This window comes from Manihot esculenta, chromosome 8 (genome assembly GCF_001659605.2).
Source record: "Manihot esculenta cultivar AM560-2 chromosome 8, M.esculenta_v8, whole genome shotgun sequence".
Classification (NCBI taxonomy): domain Eukaryota; kingdom Viridiplantae; phylum Streptophyta; class Magnoliopsida; order Malpighiales; family Euphorbiaceae; genus Manihot; species Manihot esculenta.
Window position 1 is genome coordinate 9,548,958 of NC_035168.2, and position 24,789 is coordinate 9,573,746.

Sequence of the window (24,789 nt, forward strand, 5' to 3'; positions counted from 1 at the left end):
AGGTGATACAATGAGGCAAAGAACTCCACCCTATGGATTTGGCACCCAAAACGATTTGGCACCCAAAACAAGGCCCATCTCACCATTCCCACTTTCTTCTCTCAAGCCACAACCACAAAACACATCATGATCTATCCAACTATACCCATTTCCCCCTCATTCATTAGAGAACACTTCTCCTTTGATGCCGTTGGTTTCCCAGCTCCATGCCCCACCTATGCCTCAACATTGCAGCATCCATCAATATGATCACCTAGAGTACTTGGAACTCAAAGCTAAGGGTTTATGTTTTCATTGTAAGCAACCTTATTCCCCTTTACATGAATGCCCTAACAAGTCATCAAGAGCACTGCTTGCAAGTGAGGACGAACCTCCATACGACACAGCTAATTCGGAAGCATTAGTTGTTTTCCATGATTCTAGGTCCTCCCTTCTTTGAATAAAGCTCATTTTGCCCAAGCTGAGTTATTTTAAATTGGAGGTATTTCTCACCAACAAATAATGAAATTGTGCAGGTCTGTCAACACATCTCAATTATTGTCATGGTCATAAATGGTGTTAGGTTGTTAGCATATTTTGTTCCTAACACTTTCTCTCTCAGGCATAACCTCCTTATTACTTCCACGTGCAATTTCAGTCTTCTATTAGAAGATGGCCATAAAGTCCAACAAATAGGTGTATGCTAAGAATGGGGATTGAACTAAAGGGCACTAATAGGCAGCAAATTGATATTTTTCTCCCTCTAAGTGGAGTTGATTTGGTTTTGGGATCATACCCCCTTATGCATTGGGCAACACACATGCTACAATAGCCGAGACAAAAGATCATAATTCCCAAAGGTGAACTAACTCCAAAAATCTATCCTCAATTCATTCTATAATTGAACTTCATTGTAGGTGCATTTAACATGCATTTATCTACTCTAATCTTTTAAATCCTCGAACCATTAAAGAGTTTCTCGACCAATCCATTTCCCACCCCCCAAACTATTCTTCAAGATTAGTAAGTTTTCTCAATTTTGAATTTGTTCATTTGGAATCTTAGTCCTTCTCTTCATTTTATTTATTAATTTTTCTTATCAATGAATAGATCTCTTATACGACTTAGATATCTCATATTTCTCGAGAAGCTTTTGATTCTTGAATTAAATTGAATTATGACAAGGAATCTAAGTAGTAGTGTTTAAAAGGGTTAAAGGTCTTTTGTGTACAAGCTCATGGGAATTCCTGAGAATGATTGGAGACTCTTGGGGAAGTACAAGTCAATTAGGGTAAAGTATCTATTTCTTGCCATGACACTAGGTAGATTTGTCTTCAAGGGGATCCCTCTTTGTGTCACGATCAATAAAATGTTGATTTTATGGCTCTCATGGGAATTGGCACCTCTATTATTATCTTAAATCTCAACAACAAACTTCATAGACTTTTTGGGATGATTTTGCAAATGTATTTGATGAACTCAAGTCCCTGTGTCCACCATGTTTGGTGGATCATCAAATTCCTCCATTGTAGATAAAAAGTCAACTATGTAAATATTCTCTTCCTTATTTAGATAGCATAATTATAGAAATAGATTCCTATTTAGGATTGATATTGGATAGTTAGTTATAGAATCTCTTTTATATAAATATTGTAACTATTTTCATATTGATACACAGAAAATATTCTCTACATGATATTAAAGCTTGGTTGGGAAAATTTGCCATTTGATTTATAGGTCATTTTGCAGTAAAGAATTGGGTAACCTAATTAGGGTGACATTTTTGTCTCATTACCAACCCTAAAAGTTAGGCCGCCAATTGGCCAATTCCACCTAGTCCAATCATTAGAGGACCCACGAGTGTGCCGCCACCCCTCGTTGCCAACATTGCCTTGGAAAGGGAAGGATCTTCCAACCATCGGTTTAGTCATTATGTGCCTTTGCATAGAACTATGTTCTTTGGTATGTTACCGTACCCTTTGATCTTCTGTTTACACCCAGAGTATTGTTCTGTGCTGTCTCATTCCATAACCTTAGTGCACGTGGTTTTTGTTTTGGATACCTGATCGTGCAATTGGATGCTTGTCTTGTTAACTTTGGGAAGATATTTTAACATAGTTATTATTTTAAGTGTGGGTATTCTGCCTTTTGCGAATCAATTTGTTAGAAAACTATTGATTGCTTAGGTAATTCCGGTGATGACAAAAATCACAAAACATAAACTTCAAAACACCTCATCAAGGGGGAGAACTAAAATTAGTGAGAATTTCCTTAAGGTAAGGAGACATCAACATCTCATCCCTTTAATTTAAGAAATTTATTATATGTTTTCCTAATATAAATATAGACCATGTATTGTATAAATAAGAGTAAGAGATTTTAATGAAATGTAATTGTTCACTTTCCTTTATCTTTCTCCTAAACTCAACATGGTATCAGAAAGCGCAAAATTGTTTGGGCTCTCCTTTCTTTCCCCTAAAATTTTGGGCATCTTACTTTTTCTTATGCTCTTTCTTATCCTTCAAAGTGTGGGGTGATGTCCCTGCTATTATTTTTCTTCATTAAATCCAAGGGGTGAAGGCCCTACTCTATTCAATTATTTTATTAGAGCCAATGATTGATGCCCCTACTCTATATATCAATATTTCTTACCTCCTCTATTTATGCTCTTCCTTGTCTTCACCAGTTTGGATTTGAAGTCCCAAAGGCTTTAAAGGTTGCAAAACTGGGTTTGAAAACATAGGAAGCAAGACCCTCCAAGCCTCTTCAAGAGGCATCCGGAGGAAAAAGGACCTCCTCTCTTTACAATATCATAAAAGAGAGAAGGAAAAAAATAAGAAGAAGAGGGAGAGAGTGTTTGATAATAAATCCATAAATTTTTGCAAAAATAAAATTAATGAGATCTTTTCCTTAATAAGAATGAGTCCTTTTCATGAGAATCTCACGATCATAAGAAAATCATGATACTAATTACCAAAATCTTAAGATCGGTTTATCATTTATTGATTTAATACCAAAATCTTAAAGAGTGATTTATTATTTATTGATAGCATTCTATATATATTGTGCATCTTCAATTATAAATATGAAATTTTATGTATTATGAAAAATAAACACAAATGAAAAGTGTACCCCTTTTGAGGTTTTGTGCCCATGAATGTACCAAGTAAAAAATACTTCTCTGGTTCTTTTCTCCTTTCCTTTTTATAATTCTAAATGTTAACATTATCAACATAATGATATATCTATAGGCACATCTGCTTATGGTTGACCAGGAACTATTTGAGTTTTACATCTAGCAGCAGCAGCAGCAGCATTCTTGAAAATTATCATATTCATTTGGGCATATGATTTAAATAAAACTATCTATCGAAATCAGTTCACATTCACAGGATAGTATCAACTTTCAATTAAAAAAGAAAAGAAAAGAGAGAGAGAGAGAGAGAGAGTTTTGACTCACTTTCCCTTGAAAAGGATCCAGATCCTCTATCTCCAATAACTCCAACATTTCTTGGTCCTGTGACAACTCTGTTCAACTGTGCAGAAGACATAATTTCAAAAGGCCATCAGAACAGCTTCATAAAGTATCCCGAATCTCTACCCATTAGACAATAAGTGCAAAAATTAAGAACTATCAAGAACATGATCAGCAGAAGCAGCAACATGAAAAAGAAAAAGAATAATATCAATGTCCAAGCAAAGATATTCGCTTCATTAGGTGCATCATACCATAAAAGTAAAGTTATCAGAATTTTTTATGGGGAATAGATAGAGAGGATTAGGAGTGTAAACGAACCGAGCCGAGCTTTGAAGACGTGAAACTTGGTTCGTTAAAATTTTTCGAGCTCTAGTCGAACACAAGCTTCACTCGTTTGGAACTCGAGCCAAGTATTAATAAGCTCAAGCTTGGCTCGTTTAGCAAACAAACTTAGAGGAGTCGAGTTTTTATCAAATTTAGTCTCGAATAGTTCATGAATAGTTTAATTTATTTACATGTATAATAAGTTTTAGTTTAAAACTAATAAGTTTAAAACTAAATCATTTTAGTTAAATAAGCATATATATAAATTAGCGGGTAAACTTATAAAGATGAGCTCTTAAATCGCAATGATCCAAATATATGCAAGTTTTAGAAGAGTAATTAAACTATATAGACCTGAACTTCAGAAAATTTAGATTTGGCTCATGGAAGTATATGAAGGATTTGAGTTTATTTCTTTTATGATATTAATCTTGACCCGTTTAACAAGACTATTCATGGGTCTGCTCATAAACTCGGAAACGAATCAAATATTATAGAGCTCAAGTTTGGCTCATTTACTAAACGAGCCTAAAAATTAAGTTCGAGCTTAAGCTCGGTCAAGTTATCGAGCCGAGCTCAGGCTCGATCGAGTTATCGAGCCGAGCTCAGGCTCGGTCGAGTTATCGAGCCGAGCTCAGGCTCAGTCGAGTTATCGAGCCGAGCTCAGGCTCGATCGAGTTATCGACTCGAGATCGGTCGAGTTATAGACTCAAGCTCGGTCGAGTAGTAGCTCCACCCTTAAAGAGTATAACATAGATTAGCCATACAATCGATCACAACAAATTTTTTGTGATACTTTCTGACGATAATTGATTGTCAGAGTTTAAGCATCTTAGTAATAATACCAAAAGTCAGTAGTCACCCAAAAAAATAAATTAAAAAATTAAATAAAAAAAAGGAAACTGATGATAAAGAGACCTTACAGTCTCTATATTGAACAAGAAGACCAATATCACCATGAGAACCCTGGTGCAAAGGAATAAGAAAGAGCAGCTAAATGACACAACATTGGCTGCATTACTTCTCGTCATCACCATGAGTCTGCAAGCTAAAGCCTCAGAGAGAGATAAAGGAGGAGGAGAAGGAAGAGGAGGAGAGGAGGGAGGAGGACTTCCATCTTAACAAATGCACCTCTAATGATCGTTCTAGTGCAGTGCAACTAATGTGAACCTTATGTTTACCCAAATGAATTATGAAACCATAAATCACTTAGGGCTGGAATTAGGGCAACTTTAATAGATAAACTATTTAACATCTGAAGAATTTTGGGAAAATTTTGAGTATTTTTGTATTTCACTCTTAATCTTTACAATTGGTCTACATAACTATTTATACACAGAGAATCATATCTAAACAGGAAGTAAATAATCAAATAATAATTATAAAGATAATTAAGGATCCTAATTAGATCAAATCAAATCTCTAGAATCAGCTAGGATTAGTTAAATAAGTCAACACTCCCCCTCAAGTTGGTGCAAAGATGTCACACATGCCCAACTTGCAAATCAGATTATGGTAGATCTTGTTGTTAAACCCTTTAGTAAACACATCCGCAAGTTGCCCCGTAGAAGTCACATGAACTAGGCTCAAGACACCGTCTGTTAATTTTTCTTTAATGAAGTGCCAATCAATTTCAATGTGCTTGGTTCGGTCATGTTGGACTGGATTTTGTGCTATACTTATAGCAGCTTTATTGTCACAATACAAAGTTATCTTGTCTCTCTCGGACAATCTCAACTCTTCCAATAACTTCTGTAACCATAAGAGTTCACATACTCCTTGGGCCATTGCTCTGTATTCTGCTTCCGCACTTGACCGAGCAACAACACTTTGTTTTTTGCTCTTCCAGGTGACAAGGTTCCCCCCACAACTGTGCAGTAGCCAGAGGTAGATCTCCTGTCATCGAGAGATCCTGCCCAATCTGCATCTGTAAAAGTTTCAATTCGGAGATGACCATGTTTGGAGTAAAGAAGCCCTTTCCCTGGCGCAGACTTTAGGTATCTCAAGATGCGAAGTACAGCTTGCATATGAGTCGCGAGGGTCATGCATGAATTGGCTGACTAAGCTAACAGCATAGGCTATATCCGGTCGAGTGTGTGAGAGATAAATCAACCTTCCTACCAATTTCTGATATCTCCAGTTCCTGCTTTCAGCTTGTGATTACTTTCAATGGGAGATTCTGCTGGTTTACACCCCATCATACCAGTTTCTTCCAAAAGATCCAGAATGTACTTTCTTTGGGAGATGAAAATTCCTTTTTCTGATCTAGCCACCTTGATACCTAGAAAATATTGCAGTTTTCCCAGATCTTTGATTTCAAATTCCTGGGCCAACAACCTCTTAGTTGAGCCATTTCCTCTTTGTCATCACCTGTCACCACTATATCATCAACATACACAATAAGAAGGGTGATCTTACCCTTATGATGTTTGATAAACAGAGTGTGATCAGCATTGCTTTGTTGGTAACCAAAGGACATCATGGCTCTGCTAAACCTGTCAAACCAAGCTCTGGGAGATTGTTTTAGCCCATACAAAGCCTTTTTTAACCTGCACACCTTTCCTTGTGTCTTCTCATCAGCGAACCCAGGAGGAATTTCCATGAACACTTCTTCCTCTAAATCTCCATGGAGGAAAGCATTCTTCACATCAAACTGTTGCAAGTCCCGGTCCAAGTTGGCTGCGCAAGATAACAAAACTCTTATTGAGTTCATTTTTGCAACTGGGGCAAATGTCTCTTGGTAATCCACTCCATAGGTTTGGGTGAATCCTTTAGCAACCAATCTGGCCTTAAACCGTTCAATTGTGCCATCAGCTTTATGTTTCACTGTGAACACCCATTTACAGCCAACGAGTTTCTTCTCAGGTGGGAGAGTGACAAGCTCCCAAGTCTCATTTTTAGCCAATGCTTTCATCTCTTCAATCATTGCTTTCTTCCATTTAGGATCTGCAAGAGCTTTCTTCCAATCCTGTGGAATAGACACAGAGGAAATAGACAAGGCAAAGGCTCTATAGGAAGGAGATAAAGATTCATAAGAAACAAAGTTAGAAATAGGGTGTTTAGTGCAAGATCTGACCCCTTTTCTTTGTGCAATAGGTTTATCTAAGTCATTGAAACATTCAAGAGTTGTGGGTAACTCACCAGAAGAAAGAGTTGTGGGTAACTCATCAGAAGAAGATTCATGACTGGGTAACTCACCAGGAGAAGATTCTTGACTCTGAGTAGACTGCATAATGGCTTCTTCTGCCTTGTCTCTCCTTGAATACCTTCTCAAATCTGGCTTGTCCAAACGACCAGTTTTCTCTCCCTGATTGGACATCTCCCCCTGTCTACTAGAACTCAAACTTTCTAGTTGAACCATATCATTCAGAATCACAGAATTCGGGATTACCTCTTCTTGCTCATTATTCTCCCCCTGAAGAGGTGAGTGGGTGGTGCTGAAGTAGGGTTCAGTTTCTCGGAAGGTAACATCCATACTAACGAAGTATTTCCTAGAGGGAGGATGATAACACTTGTATCCTTTCTGTGTTGGAGAATACCCAACAAACACACATTTAAGGGCCTTGGGATCCAGTTTTCCTGCCGTCCTAGTATGGACAAAGCAAACACACCCAAATACTTTTGGTGGAACAACATATGAATTCTTCCCTTGTAGAACCGCCAAAGGACTCATAAAGTCAAGGGTCTTGAGAGGCATTCTATTGATAAGATAAGCAGATGCAAGAATTGCATCTCCCCAATATGCTTTGGGTAGATTCATGGTGAACATAAGAGATCGAGCTACCTCCAATAGATGCCTATTTTTCCTCTCAGCAACGCCATTTTGAGCACTAGTATAAGGACAACTAGTCTGGTGTATTATCTCATTACTCTCCAAATAAGCAGAAAAGCTACTATCCATGTATTCTCTTCCATTGTCAGTTCTCAAAATTTTCACCTTAGTATCAAATTGAGTACAAACCATCTTATGAAAGGATTGAAAACAAGAAAAGACATCACTTTTAGCTTTAATCAAATAGACCCAAGTCATTCGAGTACAACAATCAATAAAGGTGACAAACCATCGATTACCAGACAAGGAGACAGTTTGAGTAGGCCCCCAAACATCAGAATGAATAGTCGCAAAAGGAATTTGACTTTTATTATGACTCAAAGGATAGGATGTTCTAGTGTGTTTAGCATACTCACAAGCATCACAAAATAGAGAATCAAACTGAGTTCTAGCAAACAAATTAGGATAAAGTTTTTCTAAGGCAAAGAATGATGGATGCCCTAACCGTCTGTGCCACTGTATTATTTCTTGATTGACATCCTTATTTTCTCCAAAACAGGCTTGAGATATCGAAGAACCTGGATCACCCTCCAACATATATAAGCCATCATGCAGTCTACCATTGCCAATCCTCTTTCCTATGTGAAGATCCTGAATAACACAATGATCAGGAAAGAATTCAATTTTACAATTAAGGGCATTGGTGATAGCACTAACAGATAAAAGGTTGACAGGAAAGTGAGGAACATGGAGGACAGATGATAATTTAATATTGGATGTGCAAATAACAAAACCTGTTCCGGATATGGGAGTAAGGGAGCCATCAGCAATTTTGACACTATCTTTGGTTAGGGAGGGAAAATAATTGAGAAAACCTTTAGAAGAACCTGTCATGTGTCTATTCGCACCAGAATCGATAATCCATGGAATATTATGAAGAGATGAAGCATTACCTGACTTTACAAAGTCAGATGTGGCACTAAAGAATGAGGAATCAGAGTTAGGAATCGAGACTCTTTTACCTTCTGCTATTGACACCCTTTTACCTTCTGTCATTGACACCCTTTTACCTTCTGTCATGGTAAAGGTTTATAAACTGTGACAGAATAGGAAGTATCCAAGGTTGTACACACAAGAGAGCCCAATCGATTCACCAAAAAGACCGAGTAGCAGCACGGGAAGGTCGGAAAGATGATCGGAATCGTCGCTGGAGTGATCGGAGCAGCAAAGCAGTGACAGATGATGGGTCACGCGCCGGGAAGCGACGGGTCACGCGCCGGGAAGGGGTGGCGCGTGAGCCTCACGCGCAGGCTTTTCCGGCGTCGGAGCTGGTCGATCGGCCGGCGGCAGTCCGGCGGTTCTCCTGGTGCCGGCGGTGAGAGAAAAAGAGGCTCCTAGATGGGTTAGTACCAAAATTGGTAGATCTAGGGTTTTGAAACCCTAAAAATGAAAAATTGAATTTGGACCCAAAAAATTTTGAGTATTTTTGTATTTCACTCTTAATCTTTACAATTGGTCTACATGACTATTTATACACAGAGAATCATATCTAAACAGGAAGTAAATAATCAAATAATAATTATAAAGATAATTAAGGATCCTAATTAGATCAAATCAAATCTCTAGAATCAGCTAGGATTAGTTAAATAAGTCAACAACATCATATAATGAGATCCCATCCACACGTGTACAAAATAAAAGCTCTTCAATTCTAGAACCTAAATCAACAGTGCTTACTCATCAAAACTCTTGCACACTGATAAATGAGATACATTTTACACGCGCACACACACACATGTATGTATGTTTAATCATAACATGCATATTTCTTCAAATAATTCAAATGACTTAAATTCAATTGCCAGAAGATTAATAAAATTGAATATATATCTTTCTTTTGTCCATACATTTGACAGTCTATGGTACAGAGAAATTTCAACACTAAGTTCTTGAGGAAAAAATTGAATACCTCAACAGATCAAATTTTTTTCCCACTGTTAGAATACAAGCATAGAGCAAATACCAACTAAACAAGGTCAACCAACATGAAGTGTGGACGACAGTATTATTATCAATATATAATACATGCTACAGCATTTTGCCCTATCCGTCCAAATATTTGGCTGAATAATGGATAGAGCATCCATTATTTGGTACATCGTATCAGAACATTAATGTTAAAAGTTCCCAATGTTTTTTATAGGAAAAGAGAAGATTTCAGAGATTAGACATACATAAATTTCAAATCAAGAATGTAGATATTCATTTTATGAATGAAAATCAAATCAAATCATAAGATTCAAAAAATAAATAAATTCAAAGTTAATGAAAAATAACATATGTTCTAAAAAATTAGTAAAATAAATATATATCACAATGACATATTTGATAAGTATAGAAATATTATTTAGCTAATTAGAACTATGCTTTCTAATCGAATAATATATTCTTATTATGTTATATATTTTTATATATGAGACAATTACTATTTAGTTCACGTGATATGAGAATAGCCATTAGTTAGTCATCGGCTTTGAAAAATACAATAAAACATCTATCGAGGTTTTCTACTAATTAGTCATTCCATTAATTTTAACCGTTAAGTATTGAAAAAAAATCTAAAATATCCTCCACACAAAGGGACTAATTAAGACTTTTAAAATCTCAACAACATTTTAATGTATTTTTCAAAATTGAGAAACCTATAATGTGCTTTCTCGTTCTACGAGGACTAAATAATAAAGACTTAACAGCTAAAACTAAAAGAGGAACTAATTAATTGATCTTTTAAAACCTTAAAAAAATTTAATGTATTTTTCAAAATCAAGAGACCAACTAACGAGTTTCTCCATATCACAAAGACTAAATAGTAATTTTCATAAATTATTAACTTAAATTATTATCATTGCAGATGTGCTTAAACTCCCATTTAAATATAATCAAATAATTGAACAATTAAAAAAGATACCAAATTACATTATAAGGATAGTATATTAATATCAAATGCCATAATTGGGCAACTATGAGAAGTAAATTAACCAAAAAAAATGAAGAGGGAGTGAAAATAGAATTGTTGGCGGAAGAAAAATAATTAAGGGAAGTTTTTATTTGTACTTTCATAGCAAAAATAAAGTAATAAATTTTGAAGCTATAATGTCTAGTAACTCTTTAGAAATGAATCGATCGAACCAAGTGAAAAAATTTATCAATCCATATTGATTCACCTGATTTACTATTATTCTTTCAATTTAGTAACATTTTAGGTACCTTTGTGAGTTTATAGATTCTAATTGCTAGGATGGGGAATTGAATCAAGAATCATAGAACAATCAATGAAAAAAGAACTTGATGATAGGTTAACCCTGGATTTTCTTTCTCAAAAATACTCATTGCTTGTGCCAATAGCAAAATTAAGGATTCAACTTCTGGCTCTATATTAAAAGAAGGCCACCAACACTAAAAGAACAATAGGCTGCAAAGTAATAAGGAAACAGCAATTAAATCATTTCTACATTGGCTGCATTACTAAACACAATGTCCATCAAAATGAGTTTGCAAGAAAAGCCTTGGAGAAAAGTTGGGGGGAAGGGGGAATTCCATCTCAAAGAATGTATCTCTAATAATAATTCCTTTCATAGTGCTGCTAAATGTTAAATTTGGGCCGGGCCTAACTCACCCCAAAAGCTAGCTCAAGGGAGAGGATTGCCTATGGACCATATAAGGGGCACATTACCCCTTTCCACAACAGATGTGGGATTCAACACACCCCCTCACGCTCAAAATTTTACTAGTGCGTGACATATTCATGGGAGGCCCAACATCGAATGGGGAGACTCTGATACCATGTTAAATTTGGGCCAGGCCTAACTCACCCCAAAAGCTAGCTCAAGGGAGAGGATTGCCTATGGACCATATAAGGGGCACATTACCCCTTTCCACAACCGATGTGGGATTCAACACTAAATTTACTCGCATGTTGACCCAATAAATCACATTGGTTTTGAATTAGGCACAAATGGATAAACTACCTAAAATCAGAAGTCAAGATCCCATCCACATTGTGAATAAACTACAACCACTTCTATTCTAGGACCTAATTTAACTGTGATCAAGCCAATACATATAAATATATATGTACATATACGAGTGTTTGCTTCTGCCATTAACATCTAAATAATTCAATTGAAATTCATGTCTCCTTTCCCACCCTCCTGAAATTAAATATTATGCGACTATCTAGCTATAAGCCTATAACCAGCATGTTTCTTTAAACAATACAAATGAATTGCATTCCTAATGATTTTATATCTTTGTTTTTGTTCATGCATTTGACACGCTATGCTACAGAGAAACTTCAAGACTAGGCTCGAGGAAGAAAATTCAATAGATCAAAAGCCAATTGACTGAAAACGTCTACGTTATTGTGTATTGTAATCCAAACATTTAAATTTTGAATGAATTGGCCCAACATTTGTATTTGGGAGTAATTTTGGCTAATTTTGAAACATCAAAATGTGAGATTTCAAATGTCATGCCAAATGTAGTATTTTTTTTTTTTAAGTATAAAATAATTCCACATATAAAAGTAATATTAACTTATATTTAACTATAGTTAATTGATTTATTTAATTCTAATGACAATAGTAATCTAACTCATAGTTATCACAGGCGCGCAGCCAGCCCAGCTGCGAGGCGGGCAGTTTTGCCCCGGCACAAGGCCCGCTTGGGTGCACCTCAGATAAGCCAGTCACCCTTATTTAAAGGGACCAGATTTATGCCCTTTCAATCCTTCAGCTTCAACAGCCACCAAGAGAGAGAGAGAGAAGAAGAGGAGAAGAAGATCGACAACCACAAGCACCAAGTATGTTTGTTCTAACTTGTTTCTTCTTCCTCGCCAGCTGCTGTTGTTCTTGATGCTTCTTTTTTTTTCCTTCCTCCTTTTCTTCTTCTCCTCTTCGCCATCTGCTGCTACTATGCTGCAGTGCTACTATTTTTTTTTCCATCCTCCTCCTCCTCTTCTCTTCCCCACCAATTGATACTATTTATTTTTCCTTCCTCTTCTCCTTCCTCTGTTTCTGCATAAATGAGTTGCTGCAGCTGCTGTTATTTTTGTTCCCTCTTTTCTTCTTCTCCTTCTTCTAATCTTCTTGAGTGAAATGTTAAATATGAATTTTATATTATGTGCTGTGAATTGTGATACTAATATGCTATAAATATGAATGTGAATATGTGTAAACATGTTATTAAGTTGTTGTGTGCTGATAATGTGTGTTGTGACTGTGAATAATCATTATATCTATCTATTGATTAAAAAAATTAAAAAAAAGCCAGATAGTTTTGACTAAATTTATCCAGGATCAAATTATTTAATTGAATTTTCAACATTTTCCTTGAATAATCCAACTTGGTTGTCTTGTGATACGAATATGAATGTGATATGCTATGGAGTATGAATATGCCATACTGAAATTTCTTGACTTGCTTGACTGAATGTTTTTATTAGTTGCTGATGGAATGTGAATTTTTTTTAGGAGTAATTGAAATGTTGTCAAGTTTATTGACTGAATTTTTATTTTATTATTATGAATATGTTGCCAACGGAAATTGGAATGTGAATGTGACTATAGGCAGCTTTTCGATTGAATGAAATGTTGCCGATTGACTGAATTTGTTTTATGAATCTTCATTGGATTTGGTCTTTTTTAAGCACTTAAGCTTGCTATTTTATTTATATAGGGTGAGTTAGATGAATTCCGAAAACTCTACTGCTGCCTTTGGCTCTCTGAGTGAAAGTAGTGCCAAAAAAGATCATGGATGGAAGTATGTGTATTTGCTAAAGCCACCGAGTACAAATGATCTTGTTAGTAACTTTTGTGATAAAGTTACAAAGGGAGGGATATACAGAGCTAAGCAGCATTTAGTTGGAGAGCATCGAAATGCTTCCATGTGCAAAAAGTGTCCAGCACATGTGCATGAAGAACTACCAGAGTATATGCGGAAAAAGACTGCAATACAGGAATTAGATAAAGGTCCTTTCGTTGATTTTGAAGATATTGAAAGGCATGGTGATGATGAAGACGAAGATGAAATTGTTGCAATTGCAAATGCAAAAGTCTCACACGAAGGAAGTAATAAAGTTCCAAATGCAAGCGAAAAGCCAAAGATAAAAGGTTCTATGGATGTGTATTTTTCTCAAGATGCAGAAAAGGCTGTGAGAGAGAAAATGCAAAATTGAAGCAAACTACCATAAATGCAACATGTAAAAAGGAATTGCGAGAAAAGGAATATAGAGATATAGCTCGATGGATGTATGATCCTGCAATTCCTATCAATCCTGCCAACTACCCTAGTTTTCAAGTGATGCTGGAATCTGTTGGGTAATTTGGCGTTGGTTTGAAGGCACCTAGTTATCATGAATTGTGGTTCCCTTGTTGAATAAAGAAGTAGCTAATGTGAAGTATTCATTGAAGTCCCATGAACAAGAATGGGCAAAATTTGGTTGTTTGATAATGGCTGACAATTGGACAGACAAGAAGCAAAGAACCTTGATTAAATTCATTGTGAATTCTCCAAAGGGAACCATTTTCATTGAATCTACATATGCTTCTTAGTATGCAAAGACTAGTGAGAAGATGCGATAATGCTAGCAATTGCATGCTTGCAGATAACTTTAATTTTAATAATAGAAGTATAATTTAAATTTTATATCAAGTAAAGAATGCATTTTAATACTATAATATTATATTTGTTTTGTTTATATGGAAGATGTTAGAAATTAAGTATCCACATTTATAGTTGCTCACTGTGTTGATTTGATTCTAGAGTATATTGGAAAAATAGCCAAGTTTCACAATACAATTAAAAGAGGAGTGGCCTTGAATAGCTACATGTATGTTCGTCTGGGGGTGGTGAACATGTTACGACAATTCCTTGGTGCAAGGGAATTAATTAGACCTACTATCACAAGGTTTGCAACATCATTTCTCACCCTTCAACGCATATGTTAAATTTGGGTCAGGCCTAACTCACCCCAAAATCTAGCTCAAGGGGAAGGAGTGCCTATGGCCCATATAAGGGGCACATTACCCCTTTCCACAGCAGATGTGAGATTCAACATTCCCTAACGCCTAGAATTTTACTGGTGCGTGACATATTTATAGGAGGCCCAACATCGAATGAGGAGGCTCTGATACCATACATATTTATAGGAGGCCCAACATCGAATGAGGAGGCTCTGATACCATATTAAATTTGGGTCAGGCCTAACTCACCCCAAAAACTAGCTCAAGGGGGAGGAGTGCCTATGGCCCATATAAGGGGCACATTACCCCTTTCCACAACCGATGTGAGAATCAACACATAAGAACAAAATTAACTTGAGAAAGACAAGAAGTGGACAAAAGAGGGATCTGGCAAGAAAGAATGTGGTTTTATTATGATACCTAGCTTTTAGAATAATGTTGTTTATATCTTGAAGATATTTGGCCTATTAGTCTGTGTCCTAAGATTAGTTTATGGTGAGAAAAGGCCCGCCAAGGGATATATATATATATATATATGAAGCAATGGATTGGGTTAAGGAGGCAATTGCAAAAACATTTGGTGAAAATGAAGACTAATAAAAGGAAATCTTTAAGATTATTGACAAAAGATGGGAAAGTCAACTCCATCGACCTTTGCATGCAACTGGATATTATTTGAATTCAAAATATTTTTATTCAAATAAAAATATTGAGCAAGATGAAGAAGTGATGACTATTGACTGGTTTATACCAAGTCCCGCAAAGGTTGATTCCAACCCAAAAAGAGCAAGATAAAGTCATGAAGCAATTGCTTTTGCATCAAAACGGTGAAGGTATATTTGGGATGCCTACGCCAATTAGGAATAGGACATTGATAGCTCCAGATAAAATAATTTCAATCATACACACTTTTTTTTAAAATAAGTAGAATATTAATAGATGTGTTATTTTATCAATAGCTGAATGGTGGAATAGCTTAATGGCGGAAGGCCTATGGAGCTTCAACTCCGAATTGAGAAATTATGCTGTCAAAGTACTTAGCCAGAATTGGAGCATCTTTGAGCATGTAAGATAAAGAACATATTGTTTTATTTCACCCTTAGAAGTTACTACTAAACCTTTAATTTGTTCTTTTTTATGAATTAAAATTACTATATTTGTAGGTTCATAGTAAAAAGAGAAATAGACTAGCTCAACAACGATTGAATGATATGGTGTTCGTGAACCGCCGATATGATGCACATGAACGCATTGATCCCATCTCACTGAAAGACGTAGATGATAGTAATGAATAGTTGATGGGTCAAATGCAAGAAGAGTTAGATAGAGATGAGCTTGTTTTTGAAGATGACAATTTGACATGGAATATGGTTGTTGAAGCTACTGGAGCAGAAGAGGATGCCTAAAACACTAGGACAAGGAAAGGAAAAAGTGTTGCATCATCTATAGCCGCTTCAAAACCTACACCAAAGGAGAAAGGAAAAGCATCAGCCACTACCACTAGTTTGAGAATTGGTACTCCTTTATACCAAAAAGATGAGGAATATGAGGTGGATAAATATGAAGAAGATATGTAATTAGAAGAGGAGGAGTATCAAGTGGATGAAGCTATTGAAGATGATGATGAAGATTTTGATGATACTCTTGATTTAGATTGAGAGAGTAGTTTTTTGTTTTTGATTAGTTCCTAGTAGTGTTTTAAACTATACACTAGTGTGGTTATGTTTTGGAAGTTTGATAAATATTATGTTTAGGATTAGGATTGTGCTTTGTGCCACTAAATATTAGCTTCTTAACCTATGAATGCTTTCTTTTATCTTATTTAGAATGCAAAATTTTGTTATTCTATGACTATTTAGTATTGTGAATTTGTGATACCGTATATATCATGTTATTTGAAGTTTTGGGGTGTGTGTGTGTGTGTGTGTGTATATACATATACACTTTGCGCCTTGCTTCGCTCAGGCGCGCAATTGTGCCTTGTGGCTTGCACCTGGGCTCCAAGACCTCTTGGCACCTTGAGCCTTTAATAACTATGATATAATTGTTAAATATGCAGTCTACAAATTCAACAATAAATGGATTTTGTTTTGCAGCAATAATTATGAAGACTTTATACCAAATGTATCATTCTTAATTATTTTATATATATTGTTACTTCAGATTAAATAACACGTATACTATAAAATATTTATAATTATTGTTGTAACAAAAAGAATCCATCACGGTTAAAGATGTAGGTTGCATATTTAACAATTGAGTTGCTTATCTTTAATTTTAATTTTGAAAATTGACCAAAATTAGAACCCAATACAAACATTGGACCAATTTATCCAAAATTTAAACGTTGCCTTTCTTAGCCAATTGGCTTCAATCAAAAGACAAAGCTTAAAGTAATACCAGCCAGTATTCCTGTCAGTATCTAATAGAATTTACTACACTTTTACCTATCCCCCCAAATGATTGGGCAAAACAATAGGCAGATGTCATCCATTCCATCCTCAATTGCTAAACGCCAATACTTGTAATATATAGTTACATTGTCAAACTAATAATCAGCTTTCACAAGTAACAATAACTTCTAAACAGAGGACTGTTTACACTACCAATGAAGCAATATTTATTTGATTTATACAACATATAAATGTCAGAATTGGGAGGGAACATTTGAATGGACAACCAACTACATAATTAAAATATAACATCTACATACCAACATCCTACTTACATTATAAAACTTAATCATACATTACTAAAATTCCCATAAAATCTAAATTTAAATGTATCATAACGTCAAGCACTAAGCTTCACAGGTTAGTAAAAGTTCCACAAAATGAACGTATAGAATAAAAGATAAGATAGAAACAAACAGATAGCACAAAAAATATCATATCTAACATAATATGAACCACTAACCTTCACAAGTTCATAAAAATTCCAAAAGGTAAATGAGAAATACTAAATATGTCATGTCCCTAATTCTTAACAAAATATCAACAAAGATTTAAAGTAATATTTTATTAAACAAATGGAACGTTTAGCTTCAGTCCTAAATTTTGAATTCCTTAAACTCAAATGTTTTCACTAAATGGAGAATGAACATTTAATTTCTTCTACATTCCAAAATTAAGTGTTGAAAAGCACAAAGAATCACACACAACACTCATGGATAACAGCCAGTTCATGCTACAGAACATGGGCAAAACAAATATGGACAACTCAAAGTTTATACACCACACAATTATATAGTTAGGAAACGTTACCTTCGCAAATGTACTTGCTAGATCATCCATATCAGATAAACATTCTAAGCCTGCACCCTGGAATTGAATAAAAAGAAATATCAGAATGATTACAGCATATTTCATATCAAAAAGGAAGACAAAAAGAACTTATTGCTCTTACAAGAAAATAAAATAACAGCTCTAGGAGAAGTGCCACGTGTGCAACAGTCCTAGCAAAATAATGGTACATGACCAAAAAAAATAACTCATAGCTCATCTCTAAATTATACAGCCTTGGTTCAACTTTAGGGACAAATTACAATCCTAGAAAATAGTATTGCTCTTTTCTCCCCAATAAGTGCTCCCAAACCCTTTCCAAAATTAGAAGTGTTAATAGTATTGGAAATTTTGAAAATGTAATGATTAGCCTAGAAATCAGTAGTTATGATGAAACAACTTTAACTATTGAATCACTTTGAATACCGAAATGAATGTCACACAATCACAAGTATGCCAATTAATAGTAATTGAAGCTATTAACAAATTCAATAAACAGTGGGCTCTATCATCTCTAAATTAATTACAAACAATATTTACGTGTGAAAGTGCATTATAACTTCTCAGTCAAAATTCTAAATAAGAAAAAAAAATCTATGAATAGAGCAGCTAATAGAATACAGTATCCTCCTCTGCAAATAGCAAAGTGGGATTAGCGAAACAAAGCAAACAGCATAGTTAAATGTCTGCACTAAGGACCAAGAAAACAATTTTATATTCCACACCAATCACACAGATGAAACCCCGATCCCTTAAAAAATTCAAATTTCTTTCAAATCAAAAGTACCAAGATAACAGCAAACCTTTTCCATAATTCCAAAAGCTCCACTTTATATCTGATATGCCTTCCTAGTGTACAATGGGGCCTGGAAAATAAAGTAGGAAATTTAGGGTTAGGAACTAGGAAATTAGGATTTCAAGATATCTACAACAAAATTAGCAGATTGTATGTTTTCTAGGGTACTGCTCAGTTAGCTAGAATAGGAGGAACATGTCACATGTGTTTATGGGCAAATGCCAAAAAGCAAGAATTAAGATAGTATAGAGGTGAGATTAGACTTTAAAGAGAAAGAAAATTTTTTTTGTCTCAAAAAAAAAAATGATAGTATGCCTCCATCAGTCTCCACACCCCAAAGTTTTGATGCCACATAAGATTGAGTATAAGGGAACATTTAAACCTATAACCTTGTGGTTTACTATTTTCTTACACTTTTTTTAACATATCATGTCTCAATGCCAGAAATGTCATTTTCCTATTTTGAAATTTTATTTTTTTAATGTTTTATTACATGCAACTTTTATTTACTAATATTTTAATTATTGATATATTAATATTTACTTCTCATTTGAGAATGCATAAGTACAAAATAATAATCAAATTCAATTGTTACCTTGCTCCTTATAAAATGCCAATTCATATTAATTGATGTTACAACAATTGTTAGCAGAGTTATGAGTCAAAGTTGAAGTAAATTTGTATATTGATTAATTAGATTCTTATAAGTTCTAATAATATGCCACAAGTACACTACTATATCCTATAGCACTGTTCATACTGAGATTTTAGGTCTACAAAAGCATATTTAAAAAAGAGGGAGGGAAGTAGCACAAATTTTATATATTGAAAAAGAGGGTATTAAAAAGCATTTTATTATTTTTCAGTTAACATGTTCAATAAAGAAATTTTCTCAAGCACTGCAAGCCTCCAATAATATGTCAAACATACTCTATGTCATTGTTCATTTTACAAACTGAAAAGTTAACCTTAAAATTGTCATTAACTTTTTTTTTAATAGTTGTGCTTGTTATTCTAATAAGTTATCATGTTGATTGATGAATCCATCTTATGATTTTTAGCTGTCGAAAATATTTTCTTATTAGCACATTGGAATTACTAGACTCAATCTTGGTCAGGCTCGTAAATGATAATTGGTATACTATATTTTTTAAAAAATAAATAAAAAAAATAAAACCATTAGGGAGGGGGGTTTTAAGTATTGTAACATTAATTGATCAATTTATAGCTATGCCACTCCAAAACAGGAAGATGTGTATGTTTTACTTAGTTGCTAGGCTACCAACCATAAAACATAGAGCATTCATGTCACACTTCCGCTTACTAGAGTAACTTCCTAACTATCAAATGCATACTTGGTGTTTGCTCCAACTAGTAGCTACATGCCTACATTATGATTTATACACCAATCAGGAAAGTAAGGGTGTGATTGGATGAGGCAAGGGAAGGGTAATTAATAGAAGAGAAAAATAGGGTAAGGAGATGTAAGGATAAAGAGGGGCACAATAAAAAAATTGGCGTGTATGGAGGGGGGTGGACCATGGAAAGGTAAGGAGAGGTATTTTGTGTTTGAGAAGAGGTGAAAGAAGGGCATAAAGAGAGGGAAAGAGAAGTAATAAATAACTTACCCTCACCTCACCTCACCTCCCCCTCCTTGCACCCCAGATGATTATGGATTTGGGGGGGCAAAGTAGGGTAAGACTTACCCTTCCTCACTCTTATCCTCCATCAACTCACTCCTTTCCAAATAGAGTTACATAAATTACTTAACCCTCTTTAACTTAAATTATCCCACTTTATTTTTACTTGCCCCTCATCCCAACAAAGTGCAAGTGAGGAAGCACGCTCAGGTGGTTATTAGACATGGAGTTGTTTTATAATCAAATTGATCAAATCAGTGTTGTTAAATGCTAAAAAAGGCATGAAGAGAGGCAAGGGGGTTAGGGGCTTGAGGCAAGGCACTGCCTCAAACCACTAGGCGAGAGGTGCCAGAGACGAAGCCTTACTGAAGGAAGGGTAATTTTCTTTTTAAAATGCTTTGAAACAACAAAAGAGAAACCCAGCCTCTCTCCATCTCTTTCAAAGTTCAAACAGCAAATAACACTCCGCAACAGCCAAAAACACCAAGTTCTTCCTCTTTCCTGCTCCTAATGCCAGCAACCAGGTATGTCTCTTTTTTTCTCCCTCTATCTCTCTTCTACCTATTTTTTGTGTTCCTCCCTTCTCTCCTTGCTAGACCTAGGGCAGCAGCATGTCTATTTTTTTTAAATTTTCTCTCCTCTTCACCCTCTTTGTCTCCCCTTCTCCTTTCTCCTTCCTCTTCTCTTCCTCTCTTCCCTCTCTATTGAACTTGGCATAGCAGCAGATTCTCTTTTTTCCCTCTTTTCTTTTTTAATTTTTTTTTCTCTCTTCTTCCGTTCTCTCCTACTCTTCTCTACTCTTCTTTTCTTCTTCCTTCCCTTCTTCTCTTCCTAAAACGGCAATATGACAGCAGCTCTTGCTTTCTTTATAACAGCAACATTTTTTATTGCTTTATTGCTTATTGCAATTATAGATAAGTGTTGCTTTCTTTGTTTATTGCTCAGAGCAATTATAAATAGGTGTTGCTTTGTTTTATTTGTTTCTCCTTAATTTTTAATTATACATACATATACATATATATATATATATACATATGTATATGTAGGCTATGGCTTGCCTCTGGCCCCTCACCCAATGTCACAAGAAACACTGTCACCTCTCACATTAACAATACTAGATCGAAAAGTATTTTAAAGATTGTATAAAAATTTTAAATACAATGTACTGGTAAATATGATAACTAAAAAAATAAAAATGTCATCTATCTTTGATTTTGAGTTCTCAATAACTAAACTCATGTAAATATAATGGGATGTGTAATCCAAAGAAGTTGAACAGTGCAATTTTAATCTAAATATCAGATTTTAAATATTCTTTTCTTTTCCCAAATTATTTTAAATCAGACCATGACCATGTGCAGTCCAATAATAAGATCATCAAACCACCAAAGCCATGTATAGTAAAACTCTGCTTGTACAAAGTAGACAGTATGCCATAAATCAATTATTTATTTGCAGATGTATCACCACATAAAACATGTGATGAGGATGCCTCTTTAAGCTGCAATAGCAGCAGGAGATCGAAGGAGGGAAGTGTTTCTGCAGGTGAGAAAATCAGCAGAAACATTGATTCACATGATAGCACTGAATCATTAAATTGTTTCTGGTGATCATTTTTATTAAACTTCTGCTTAGATCACACCAACAGAAGGAAATCAGAACATGAGTTGCATTCATCAAGAATATCTTATTCTGATCACCAGCATCATTCTGCAATCTGCACACATGATTGAACAGAATGATATGGATTCTCTTCTCCATTGCAAGTGATTGAACATTTGTAAGTCTTTGGGCTCTACAAAAGGATTAACTATTAAAATGAAAAAATATCATTTTCTCTTTCCTATTTCTTGCTTAATATCTTACTCAAAATGAAAGAGGCCAGCATTTCTTTGGTTGGTTTGCAATTCAGTTGTAGTTGTGCTCATATCTAGGTGGGATAAGACAATAGCATCGCAGTAACTTTTTCAATTTCCTCTTAATTGATGATCTCAAAGATGTTCATTTTGTTTTGTTGATTCTAAAAGTTTTTCATATACCCCTTATTTGGAATCAAAAATTTCACAAAAATTCAATTCAATTCTTTTTTATCAATTTTGTTGTTTGGAATAAATGAAATCATTCCTTTTTTAACTTACAAGATTTTCATTTTTAAAGGAAATGAAATCATGCATGATTTTATAAGAATTCATTTGAATTCTTTTCTTGGATAAGCAAGGAAATATCATAACACAAGACAAATTACACTCAGGCCAATAAGTCATATAATAAAGCTAAGACCAGTAACAACCATATCCAGAAGATAAATATAAGCAGAACCAAAGCCCGAATGACCTGAAAAAAGATAAGACACCTGGAGCTATTAAAGTAGCAGTTGAAGGACTGACCCAGCAAAAGCAAAACAGATGGGAGGTGCAACACAAGATCATGAGAATAATTTAGTAGCTGTAAGACCAGATAACGAAATTCGAAAACCTAAGAAATTCTCACAAATAAATAAATTCTAAACGATTTGGTTTATGCTAGTTTTAATTTTATGAATTTTAAAGCCCGACCTCTAACTACACTTCATTATCACAAACATCTCTCTTCTAAAAGCTTTAGCCACTTCATTATCACAAATTCTTGCAAGGTCTAAGCTACATCGCCAAGTTTCCTATCTCTAAGTTCATATTAATGTGATCGATTCAACCTTAATATTTTTCTCATGCTCCTACTCGTATCAAAAGCAGAGGAAAATAGCAGACACCAAATCAATATCTATAGTAGGCAAAAGGAGAAATTCAAACCTGTGGAAACGCGATTGATTCAGGGACAGCAACTGAATCAATCTTGACTTGCCAGAAACACTAGACTGAATCAGTAACTCACGACGAAACCAGTGAAACAGCAACAATCGACTGAATTGCTCTCGCGGAACCACGCGAGCTAGTGAACAATGACCTCGGCGACAAGGACTCACAATCCCCTTCTCTTGATCCAACAAATTAAGAGAGATGAGAAGGGAATAGGCGCAGCTGTAAGTCGACGAACTAGGGAGGTCAGAGAAGAGGCCCCGAGGGAATACAACTAGCTAGGGATTTTGCACATTTTGGGTTAAAAATATGAAATGGGGTTTTAAATATAACAAATAAATATATATACATATACATATCTATCGGGAATATTAGCATTGCAAAAATATTCCTACTTAAATATAAAAATTATAAATTTTTTTTATTTAAAAATTTTTAATTTAATTAGATAACTATATAAATTTTTATATAAATTAAAATTAATTAAAACTTATATTGATATTTTAACAAAAAAATTATATATTGGCATTTAATCCTATTAAATTACATTTTTATTACAATCTAAAATAACGTTGAAAACCTAACCCAAATAAAAAAAATCATATTTAAAAATTAATAAAAATCTGAATAATTTACTGAAATTTTTTGAAATTTATGGACTTTTTGCAAAATTAGGGTCGGAGGAAACTTTATTTGGGTATTTGGGGTTAGAAAAAACTTATTTACGGATTTGGGGTTCGCCTGCTAGCTGGCAGGCAAAAAGAGGATCTGGCGCCTCTTTGACAGGCGCCAGGCTTTGGCGCCTCTTTGAGAGGCGCCAAGCATGGTCAACGAGGCGCCAGCCTCTACCTGGCGCTTCGGGAATTGACAGACAGAGGGCGTGGGCGTCTCGAAAATGTGAATCACGCGACCTCAATGCCTGGCGCCTCTTAAAGAGGCGCCAGCCCAACCCCTATAAATCCCCTCCCCCACCATTTTTCACCCGTGCTCATTTTCACTCTCTCTTGCTTTTAATTATTTCTTCACCTGCTGATTTAGTTTTTTATTTCTTTTTTCCTTTTTGCTTCGGTTTTAAGTAATTAATGGCATATATTTATGTTGTTTCAAAAATTTTACGAAATAAATTAGCTAAAAATAGAGTGAAAAAATGTGCAAAAAATTATATAAATTAAGAATAAACTATTGTAGTAATTTTTTTCAACATATTTTATGGCTTAATTATTGTTTGCAAGAAATAATTTATTCTGGTTATAATATGCAGAATATAGAAATGGTTAATATTTTGATTGAAACTGTTCCGTTGTGTTATTTTAAGATTTTAAATTTTATTTGGTCAAAACCCGAAATAAAAAATTATTCTGATATAGTCAATTATTATTTTCGTGTTTATGAAAAATTGGATTATACACCTTGGATGCGTCTGCAATGTAGTCTTCCTATTTCGCAAAAAGAATTCTGTAAAAGAGAGAATAGAAGACTAAGAGGTACGTATCTAGTTAAGTTTAATATTTAATTTAATGTATATTTGAAACAGTGACTTATTAATTTCAGGAGGAGGCGAACGGACAAGCTACGAAGCAAATATGTATGATTATTTAGAACAAAGAAGAGGAAGAACATTTAAATCCGCTAAACGTTGAAGCGAATGGCGCAAATTTGGAAAATGTAAAAAGAAATAGATAATTTAAATTTTATATAATTA

At 34.8% G+C, this 24,789-nt stretch overlaps 1 protein-coding gene across 3 annotated transcripts in view; it reads right to left on the reverse strand.

Annotated features, from left to right (window-relative positions):
* LOC110620061 (protein PAT1 homolog 2) overlaps nt 1–23,401 on the reverse strand; it is a 30,173-nt gene extending 6,772 nt beyond the window's left edge. The window contains exons 1-4 of one of the 3 annotated variants that reach the window (XM_021763631.2): nt 23,082–23,401; nt 18,660–18,722; nt 17,839–17,895; nt 3,440–3,515 (exon numbers count right to left, since the gene is read on the reverse strand). In XM_021763631.2, the coding sequence (XP_021619323.1) occupies nt 3,440–3,515; nt 17,839–17,895; nt 18,660–18,668 (142 nt within the window). In that variant the 5' untranslated portion in view covers nt 18,669–18,722; nt 23,082–23,401. Of the gene's footprint in view, nt 1–3,439; nt 3,516–17,838; nt 17,898–18,659; nt 18,723–23,081 lie in introns of those variants that run through there. The other 2 variants (XM_021763633.2, XM_043959002.1) reach the window with 2 other exon arrangements.
* Nucleotides 23,402–24,789: the final 1,388 nt, after the last annotated feature.